At 35.8% G+C, this 11,306-nt stretch overlaps 1 protein-coding gene, 1 long non-coding RNA gene and 1 pseudogene across 2 annotated transcripts; 2 read left to right on the forward strand and 1 right to left on the reverse strand.

The window, feature by feature from the left end:
- Positions 1 to 280: 280 nt before the first annotated feature.
- LOC131169463 (disease resistance protein RPM1-like) lies at positions 281 to 2,590 on the forward strand (annotated as a pseudogene).
- Positions 2,591 to 4,028: 1,438 nt separating this feature from the next.
- On the forward strand, positions 4,029 to 5,435 carry LOC110645903 (uncharacterized). The gene is made up of 4 exons (XM_058128784.1): positions 4,029 to 4,035; positions 4,126 to 4,317; positions 4,469 to 4,701; positions 4,878 to 5,435. The coding sequence occupies exons 1-4, from the start codon at positions 4,029 to 4,031 to the stop codon at positions 5,433 to 5,435; spliced, it is 990 nt and encodes a 329-aa protein (XP_057984767.1).
- Positions 5,436 to 7,561: 2,126 nt separating this feature from the next.
- On the reverse strand, positions 7,562 to 8,700 carry LOC131169464 (uncharacterized). The gene is made up of 3 exons (XR_009140415.1): positions 8,624 to 8,700; positions 8,286 to 8,516; positions 7,562 to 7,733 (listed from the first exon to the last, which is right to left on the reverse strand). It is a non-coding gene; the product is annotated as an uncharacterized LOC131169464 (long non-coding RNA).
- Positions 8,701 to 11,306: the final 2,606 nt, after the last annotated feature.

Consider the following 11,306-nt stretch of genomic DNA (forward strand, 5'->3'; position numbering starts at 1 on the left):
AGCTAGAAACAATTGTAATATCCAACTATTCCTTAAAATAAACCGTTCAGTTGTAGATTTTTTCCCCCTCTCTTGGATATGCCAAGAAGAAAGTTAGAAGGTGATGTTGTTCCGAGTGCATGGACTGAAGAAGGAAAGGGTTCATCTACGCCCGCTGATTGTGAAGGTAAGAGCTATTCAACTTTTTAATCAAATTACGAAAAGCTTACTGATTATCTCAAATCCTGCTTAACAGTTAAGGTGGGAGTTCTTTAACAACTTTTAGTTCAAATTCTGAAACTCCCGCTGTATGCTCACGGTCTATAAGGAATTGATTGGGCTAGAAATGCCTCACATCAGATTCACTGGTAAAACAGATGATGATGCTGACTCCTTCATCGCGGATTTGCAAAGAAGGAAATCACAAGTTGATTTTGTTCCAGGAACATCAGTTGAAGATGGAAGCAGCTCGTCCATGTCCAGCACCAATGACAGCAAAGGTGAGAGTTCTTGTTTAGCAACTCTCAGGTCGAATTATGAAAAGCTTCATGATCATCTCAAACACTGCTTTGAATACTGCTGCATCTCCATTAGATACTGTATGGAGAAGGGAAAACTAGTTCGGCTTTTGTTGGCTGAAGGTCTAATACAGGAAAAACAAGGGGATATCATGGAGGATATAGCAGCAAACATTATCACAGAATTAATTGCCTTAGGAATGCTTCAACAAGAATGCAATAGGACTGAACTAAAAGTTCCTAGCATGTATCGCCAGATACATGCATGTATCTCTTATTCAAGCGGAGAAACAAGATTTGGTAGCTAATTTTGCAAATTCACCTTTGCGCGTGGTGATCTGCGATGATGGTAAAGACATCACTTCAAAAGCCTTCTAATTCGATCATTGTTTGTGATTGCTGCTGAAAGCTGTTCATCTTCCTTTGGATCTACGAGAATGAAAGGCATTTCTCGAGCCTCCATGGAAACGTTTTGTGGGTTGGAATTTCTTTTGGTGTTGGATTTGGACGGTGAGTATGTATTTACCCAATGAAGTCGGAGATTTGGTTCATCTTAGATACTTAGGCTTGGTTAACTCATCTAAACTGAACGAGCTTCCCAAGACTGTAGGTAATCTTCAAAAGCTGCAAACTTTGGATATAAGAATGTGTGGGAACCTGCGTGAACTACCGATATAAGTTCTAAATATTCAAAATTTGAGGCACCTTCTAATGTCCAGATGCATCGATGAGGGTGAAATTAGTGTCCCAAAGGGGATTGGAAGATTGGCCAATCTTTACACTTGTACTGGTGTGTATGCTGGAAATGGCATTGCCAGTGAATTAGGTACCTTAACCCAACTAAGAGAACTTGGTGTTAAGCGTGTCAGTGAAGATCATGCCAGTGAGCTATATGCTGCTATCATGAAGATGGAAAACCTCATCTCCTCGTCGCTAGAAGCAGAGACACCCTACTCTGACGAAGATGAAAGATTATCAATTTTTCCTGAGTTTGAACTATTTTCTCCCCCACCACTTCTTCAAGAGCTTTGTTTAGATGGTGGCCTAATCGAAATGCCCATTTGGCTTGCCTCCATGTCGAACCTCACTAATTTAGAATTACGCTTTTCTAATCTGGCAGAGTCACTGCCTACAGACCTTCAGTTTCTTCCCAAATTAAAATATCTCACTCTTTACGATGCCTATAAAGCAAAGTGCCTTGGTAAGGAATTTTGTCAAGAAGGTGGTTTCCCAGGGTTGCAAAATCATACAATTACTTCTTCTCTAGTGGATTGGACTGAGATTGTAAATGGAGCTTTTCCAAGGTTAAGGAGCCTCAGTTTTAATTGTCCATGGTTGAGGTTTCTTCCTGAAGGTTCACAGAACATCTCTGCACTCGAAGTACTAACCTTGACTCCTTTGCATGGAGACCTTGCAAGGCGATTGAATAGTGCAGAGAATTACAAGATTAAGCACATCTTAAAGCTTGGGCTTCTTTCACTACCACCGGCTTCCCTGGTGTATTTGCGTGGGAAGTCCACATGATGTGTTGAAACATGCTTAATTCTTCCTGACTAGAATGCTCTAGCACCCGAGATATGTTTATGAAAATGCTCCATTTGAATATGCAACACATGTAAAAGGAAGAATGCTCCATTTGAATATGCAGTTTAGTGAGAGAGCAGAGTGCTGAGATTATTTTTGCTTAGACTGCTTACTATGTTATAGTCTTTAGTTACAAAGGAGTGGCTTTCCATGTATTTAGCAGCTAATTTAGGAAGCTTGTCTTGTATTAGGTAATGTGGTTGTTAGCTAGCTAAAGCCATCTCATCCCCATAAAAAGTGAGCTGCTGTGAGAGAGGAGAGAATTGGACAGGATTTGTTGTAATTATATGTTGAAAATGAAGAAGAGAAAGAAGAAAATTTTGTATTGTCAATTCAGTTATTGCTTTTTGCTCTCTTACTGAAAATATGCCTGTTTGCTTTGTCTTTTCTTCCTCTGCAACTCCAACACAGTAGCTTTCTGGCTAGGCTGCCACATTAGGAACTATGTATGCTGCTGACTCTTTTTAATTAAGTCTCTTGTAAGTGGCAGAATGTGTTGATTAGCTTGATTAATGAAACATTTTTTGAAATAATTTTGTCTGTAATGTGGAGGTCTAAGAGTTTGATTTGCTAGTTGATGAATTTTTGAAGAATATTCAGGTGAAAATTATGTGTGCAAGAAATGGAAAGTATTTTGATGTGAAGTGTTTTGTGAAAATTTTTATGTAGAGCCGGTAAGTAATATTTAATAAGTAGATTCCATAATATTCATTAGATGAATAGCGCCACAAGCCCAATAATTTTTAATTGCTACAATACTCGCACCCAAGTCCATAAACAAAGGGCTAAGACCCCTGACATAAAGAACCCTAGAGCTAATCGGGCAAATCCATTGTTTCTCCCTTAGCAGTCATCACCGACAATATCACCAAAGTTGACGCCTACAAGTAGCAACACTACCCACGGAGAACTTGAAATCAAACCTAAGGGGAACTGCAATATCAACAACTAAAGCACAAAAAGGAACACCTATTTGGATTCAAAACTCCCTAATCAAGATCTCAAATCAAAGAGTCACCCCCAAAGGAAATGTAGGAGTAAGGTAGCAAATCGCCTAATTAACCAATAGGCTATAACCAGAGTTGAATGAACCGAGAAATGGCATGGCAAAGATACGGGCATCTCAATCTCTTTTAGTCCTGACAACAATACTATCGTGAATACCAATCGACGAGAAAACTCCCTTCCATTAGAACAAGACCAGCACCCAATAATAATCTTATAAGGAAGCATCACTACTGATCTTGATACTCTCTAATCCTAACATATAGTAAGCTTAAAGCAACTCAAAACAAAGACAACCACAAAGGATATCGAATAGACAAAGACAAAGAAAAATAAAGAAATTAAGAGACAAAACTACATACAACACAAACAGATAGGGAGAGAAACGAATAGTCAAAAAGACGAATCTCTAAGAGAGGGGAGAACTTTTTTTTGAGAAATACATTGCCACCTTGCATCATTAAATTATTTATAGACTGCAAAATATCCAGTAGATCTATGGCAGTTTTCTGTTGCAAATGTCACTTTACTAATACTGACAGACACTGAGACTACTTCAATTATTTATTAAATTTAGAAAATATATTTTTTAAATTCTAATAAAAATTAGAAATAACATTAATTTTTAAATATTTTAATGGGTCTTATATTCAACTTTTATTCATATATTTTAATAGATGTTTTATATTTTAGTGTGTCTTGATTTTTTTAAAATTTATTGTTTGCTTATCGTATCAAGTATCGTTACAACATAGTATGTTGTATTTTTTTTTTTCATACTTGTTAGATTAATTTAAAATATAAAATTAATCTAATTAAAATTTTTTATCTAATATATTTATACTCCAACACTCTAACTAATGAAAAGGTTTTATAGAATTAGTAGACAGTTGAGAAGTTCTTATTTGTCATTAGAGTTCAGCAACTCCAACATTTGTTTACATGGGAAGTCTAGCACCATATATCTGCTAAAAAGAAAAAACGCTTAGGTTGATGAACACGAGTAAAAGGAAGAATTGGGCTTTATTTTGATCTGCAGACGTTAAAAGCTTGTACAGTGCCACAATCGCCAATGGTGTCGGTGGAAGTGAGACTGCTTATTTTTCTGCTTCCAAATTCAACTATGACAAGTTCTCTGATCATCTCAATTCCTGCTTTGAGTATTTCTGCATCATTTCCAAGAGAAAATCCGTTGAGAAGGGAAGATTAGTTCGGCTTTTGCTGGCTGGAGGTCTGATGCCTGGAAAAACCTTGAGAAATCATGGAGGAAGCGGCACAAAACATTATAGAGGAGTTAATTGTCTTGGGAGTGCTTCAAAATTCATATGACGAGGATTGACAAAAAATTTCCTGGACTTGTCAAGAATCCTGTCTCGTTGAAGCTGATGAACAAGATTTTGTTGCTAAGGCATCAAATTTACCCATACATGCAGTAGTCGAAGATGATGGAAAGGACATCCCTCCAAGCTTCAAGAGCCTGCAAATTGAATCTTTATTCGTGATCACTGCACAGCACCATGGTTTAGATTATGATTCTCATCAAGGCCTTTCTTGGGCTTATATAGAAACCCCCTCTGGTTTGGGATCTTTGTTGGTGTTGGATTTGGATGGCGTGGTAAAGTACTTACCTGATGAAGTGGAGACTTGGATCATCTCAGGCATTTGGGATTGGCTAGCTCAAAACTATCTGAGCTTTCAAAGACATTAGCAAATCTTCAAAAACTACAAACTTTAGATATAAGACTCTGTAATCTAAGTGTATTACCTATGGAAATTCTGAATTTTCAACAGTTGAGACCCCTTCTAATGGAAACCGAATTATTCGACAGAGCAGTAAGAGTACCAAAGGGGATTGAAAAACTGGTGAATCTTCGTACTTGCACTGGTGTGTATGCTGGACGTGGAATCTTCAGTGAATTAGGCAGCTTAACCCAACTACGGAAACTTGGTGTTACGTGTGTGTCTGAAGATCATGCTAGTGAAATATTTGCAGCCATCATCAAGATAGAAAACCTCATCTCTCTATCATTAAGATCGGAGGCAGGGGCCTGTGATGGTACTCTTTTTCCTGATATGGAACAATTTTCTCCTCCGCCTCTTCTTCAGGAGCTTCATTTAGATGGTCGCTTATTCGAAATGCCCGAATGGCTTGCCTCCATGGAAAACCTTACCACTCTTTTTTTATCCAAATCTTATCCCTTTGAGAACCCAACTTCAGTCTTTCGGTTTCTTCCCAAACTAAAATATCTGACTCTATGGGAAGCCTACCAGCTGGAACTCATTGGTAAAGAATTTTGCAAGGTAGGTGGGTTCCCAGAGCTGCAATCTCTCACCATTGCTGCTATTTAGCGGAGTGTACTGAGATTGTAAATGGTGATTTCTCTGTTTTAATAATTGCCCCATGTTAATGTTTCTTCATGAAAGTTTACAGAACATCACGACACTTGAAATCAGAGCAATTGAGATGAAGTGACATCAGAGGACTTCATATTGAATCGTATCAGTGAAATCAGGCATTGAAAAAAAAACATACTAGGAAAATGTATTCATCTTATGCTTGTGGATCTTTGTGTATTTAATTATGCCTTGCTTCTACATCACCATTAGATTGGATAGAAGAAGATGTATTCATTGAAAGTAACTGATTTGATATCACTTTATTGAAATTGGAAAGGATTTGAATAGTATATAATTAAATTTTAAATAGGTTAAAATTAAAAAAATATATTATTTAAATTAATTTTAAATTTTATATATTAGATATTCATTTTATTTAAATAAATAATTAAATAAATTCAAATCTGAATTGGGTTGTTTTGAATGTATTTTTTTATGGACAAATTGATATCAAATCATTTCAAATCACATATGAGATTTATGATCCTAAAATTATTTTGAGTTAAGTTGGAGTAATATTGATTTCAAATCACTTAATAATAAAATAATTATTCATATTAATTTCTTTTAAAAATAAATAATTTTTTCACATATAAGTTTTATTTATTAAAATCTAATAAGTAAAAAACTAAGAAATAAATAATATTAAAAATTTCAAACTTTTTTCCCATATAGTTTAATTTTCTCATATATGTAAGCATACTAAAGTACCATGTAAATAATGTAAAGTTATATGTTACACCTCTGTACAATGATAATTTTCACTATCTAAACTTTTTTAGGGATAATATCCAAAATTTTAATAATAACAACTATTAAATTTAATAATTTACTTTAACATATGATTAAAATATGCTATAAAAGTATGTATTTCTCTTAATTTTTAAATAAAATCTTTAATTTTTTTTAAACTTTTTAAAGATTTTAAACTTTTTAATTCGAATGAAAAAACAATAAGATAAGATGATTAAGTTTTTATCAAATTACAGGTTAAATTACAGTATGATCAAATAGATCTTTAACTTGATCCAATTAATTAGGTCACCTATTGCCCAACACGAATCTCAAATTTCAGGATCATTTGAATTTGAGACTTGCGTAATCTTTTATCAAGCGGTACAAGTCAAGGCGCTGTTTCGAGTCAAAATTTGACTCATCTAATTGTTAAGAACCCACTCCTGGAGTTCTATTGAAAATGGCAGTCCCATGAAAGCCTGAAAGAACGATCGTAGTTTCTATTGGGCTAAGGGTTTGGACTTCATTTTCGAGTTGGGTTTCTCCCTTTCAAAATTTCGTGGTTCATTATAATTATTAATTAAGATGGGATTTATGTAAAATTTACCACAACCAACGATTACATATCAGTTTTATGACATAATTTTTCTTCTACCTGGCCTTGTTGCCCTTTGAAACGGTATCTCAATGAATTCTGAAAGTCTTGGTGACAATGAAGGTTTACCGATAAGAAGTGATATTTTACATAATTGCATTTGTTTAAATTAGTATTTAGTTAGCTAGCACCCACGTAGAAATAAACGAGCGCTTTCCTTCAAACTTCAAGGAGAGAATAGGCCAAGACGTGTTTGACGGGTGACAACTACAGGACTACGTTAAGTTGGTCCAAATAAGACGTTTAAAATCAATTTCCTTACTACTACGTTTATGAAAGAATTAACTTCATGCTTACCCCACACAACCACCACCGCTAAGTAGTGTTTCTTGCCATAGCTAATTTGACTTCATGATGTGTAGGATTGGTGGCCATTCTTAACATATAACATCTTTTATGGTTGCTGGATAGTGCGTTTCTACTCGAGCAAACCAAAACCACTTTCAGACTTGTTTATTTCATATTATCCAATACATGCCTCACTTTTACTTCACTCGTGAACAAGGAGACAGAAGAGAGTTGCTCTTCTGGGAGATGCCCAGAAAAATATCTCAAGATGATGTTCCAAGAACATCTATTACAGAAGGTGGAAACATTTCTATTGCAATCGCCAACAACAATTGTCAAACTTCATCTTTAGCAACGCTTAAATCAAACTACGAAAAGCTTCCTCATACTCAAAATTTTGGTTCGTTCACATCTTTCTGGCTAGAAAATGACAAAATATCAACCATATGGGAACCTCATATCATTTGTTAATGAATATCATCAGCTACCTGCTAAGCCAGCTCCACCACTGTAGCCTCATCAAAAAACTTGTTTATGCTCAATCTTCACTCATGCCCTGGCACATAGGATTCCTATCGAAAATATCACCATTTAGTTGTGATATTAGAAAATATTGTAAATAATTTAAAATTTTAAGGGTATTTTTGGCGATTATTTTTGTTTTTTGTAGATTACATAATAATCCATTTATGAAAAAATGTCATTTTCTTTTTATAATTGTGATAAGATGAACTAAATTTTTTAACAAAGCAAATTAAGAATAAAATCAATCAATTTAGGAATTTTCTAGTCTATGTAAACAGTATTTAAATGATTCCTGCATGATTTGCACCGTGGAATTAACATTCTTGCAGAACGGTTAAATACTTATTATGGAATTCTTGTTTCTTATGGATTATTCAACTTTGCTGTATTCCACTGCTTGATAAGACACCTTATTATTGCAGCAACTATTAATAGGGTAATTGTGTAAATCCCGTCAGGATTTCACTGTGTATACACAGATTCAAAGGTAACCTAACTGAGTTTACCAAAATTCAAAGCTGCAGATGGTAAGACCTAAACCTCCATATGGATAAATCTAAGCTACATTATCATCCTTGGCGTTCTAAATATAAAAATACCATGCCCTCTTAATATGTCTAAAATTCAGGTGGTTCTGATTCCCTGCCCCGCAGTTTTTATTCCTGATAGCCTCTCTAGAAATTGGTTAAAATCTCGTTCTCTACTGAGCAAGCTAATCCTGGCGTACTCTTGGCCAACTCCGAAACGCTCTCCGCCTCTTGTCAGTATCTTATGTGCTCTTAGAAGACTTTCACAGTTTGTATCCTCCTTGCACTTCAACCATGCAAAGGCTTAACACAAGACAGATAAAATATTTAATTAGAAAATGTATATATACCTTAACAAAATAGAGTAGAATTGAGAAGGCTAATTGATTGAAGCTTATAAGTTGCATTACCAGGATGTGATTCTGAGTACTTGCTGGTGAAGTTGCACCATTCTTGTGGGTACTTGGGCAGACTGAAAATTTGTCAGGGGGAGTCACCTAAATCTAGAGGGAGACTGAATGGACCAGATTTGAGAATCTATACTCGGCGGAACAAGACAGATATAGCCATCGAGCGGGAGATTGCTGATCAACCGGAATCTCTGGATTCAATTTTTGAACATCCTGAGGTATGTGATGAGTCTCCTTTGGTTCCTGAAGAGTCTAATTTTAATTCTCAGTCTACTCTTGCTTCTTCTAATAATGATCTTGATATTCCTATTGCTCTCAGAAAAGGTGTTAGAACCTATACTAAACATCCCATCTCTAACTTCATTTCCTATGATTCTTTGTTTCCATCCTATAAAGCCTTTCTATTGTATGTTTCCTCTGTTTCTATCCCACATGATTGGAAGAAAGCATGTCTTGATCCAAAATGGAAGACAGCCATGGTGGAAGAGATGAAAGTTCTAGCACAGAATGAGACATGGAACCTTGTTACTCTTTCAATGGGGAAAAAACCAGTTGGATGCAAGTGGGTGTTCACTGTGAAACATAGAGCAGATGGTTCAATTGAAAGGTATAAGGCTAGGCTGATAGCAAAAGGCTCCACACAGACGCATGGGGTAGATTACCAGGAAACGTTTGCTTCTATTGCTAAAATGAATACCATCAGAATTTTACTATCATGTGCAGTAAATCTTGAGTGGGATTTGCAGCAGTTTGATGTAAAAAATGCCTTTCTACATGGTGATTTAGAAGCAAAAGTATATATGGAAATCCCTCCAAGGTTTGAGAATGGGAAGACCAAAGGAAAATTTTGCAGATTGAAGAAAGCACTGTATGGTTTAAAACAGTTACCTAGGGCATGGTTTGATAGGTTTAGTAAGGCTATGATTTCTTTTGGATACTGCCAAAGCAATGCTGATCACACCTTGTTTATAAAATACTATAGGGGTGAGATCACTCTGCTTATTGTCTATGTGGATGATATTGTGGTAACTGATAATGATAGGGAAGAAATGATTCATCTAAAGGAACAACTAGCACAGGAATTTGAAATTAAAGATTTGGGAAGGCTAAAGTACTTTCTTGGAATAAAGGTTGCCAGATCAAATAAAGGAATCTTTATTTCTCAAAGGAAGTACATACTAGATCTGTTGGAGGAAACATGAATGCTAGGTTGTAAACCAGCAGAGTCTCCCATTGAGGCAAATCACAAATTGCAAGCTGAAGTTGGGGAATCCGTGGATATTGGGAGATATCAGAGGTTGGTTGGCAGACTGATTTACCTTTCGCATACCAGACCAGATATAGCATATGCAGTGGGTCTAATAAGTCAGTATATGCATGATCCTCGTGAACCTCATTTGGAGGCTATTTTTCGCATCTTGCGATACTTAAAATCTGCACCCAGGAAAGGACTTCTTTTCTCAAAGCATGGCCATCTTCAGATTAAGGCCTTTACAGATGCAGATTGAGGTGGATCTCTTGATGATAGGAGATCGACATTTGGTTACTGTACTTTTGTTGGTGGTAATCTAGTTACTTGGACAAATTGCAAGCTGGAGTTGGAAAATCCGTGGATATTGGGAGATATCAGAGGTTGGTTGGCAGACTGATTTACCTTTCGCATACCAAACCATATATAGCATACGCAGTGGGTCTAGTGAGTCAGTATATGCATGATCCTCGTGAACCTCATTTGAAGGCTATTTTTTGCATCTTGCGATACTTAAAATCTACACCCGAGAAATCTACACCCGAGAAATGACTTTTTTTCTCAAAGCATGGCCATCTTCAGATTAAGGACTTTACAGATGTAGATTGAGGTGGATCTCTTAATGATAGGAGATCGACATTTGGTTACTGTACTTTTGTTGGTGGTAATCTAGTCACTTGGAGGAGCAATAAGCAAAATGTGACAGCTAGATCCAGTGCAGAGGCTGAGTTTAAAGCAATGGCTCAAGGTCTTTGTGAACTATTATGATTACAAAAGTTGATGGAGGAATTAAAATTGCTGGAAAACTAGTGGTTTGTCCCTGTTCTGTGATAACAAAGCTATCATCAGTATAGTTCACAATCCAGTTTAGCATGATCGGACCAAGCATATAGAAATTGATAGACACTTCATAAAAGAAAAAGTTGTCAATGATTCCTTAAGTATCTCTTACGTAGCGTCAAAAGACCAGTTAGCTGATATGTTCACTAAGGGATTAAGTTGTAAGGGGTTTCATACCCTAGTTTGCAAGTTGGGCATGTGCAACACACATGAACCAACTTGAGAGGGAGTGTTAGAATCCCTTAATCAGTGTAAATCCCTTAATCAGTATAAATTAACTGTAAATTAGAATATAATTAGGAATCATGGCTATTATTAATTTCCTAGTTAGTCCTAGCCTTTGTATATAAATTAGAATGCTTGTAAATCATTTTAGTATGAAGAAATATAAAAGAAAATTTTCTAAATTCTCTGTTTTCTACAAGTGGATTATACTATTCTATCAGTTTAGCATTTACAGTTTTTTCAGGGATGAAATATTCTCTCTCCCGAATTAGTCAATTTCAGAATACACCGCACACCATTCGTAAAAATAGCAAAAAGAACAATTAATAGCGTCAGAGAAAGAACAATCTCTTCCTTTTGAACCAACTT

This window comes from Hevea brasiliensis, chromosome 10, assembly GCF_030052815.1.
Source record: "Hevea brasiliensis isolate MT/VB/25A 57/8 chromosome 10, ASM3005281v1, whole genome shotgun sequence".
Taxonomy (NCBI): domain Eukaryota; kingdom Viridiplantae; phylum Streptophyta; class Magnoliopsida; order Malpighiales; family Euphorbiaceae; genus Hevea; species Hevea brasiliensis.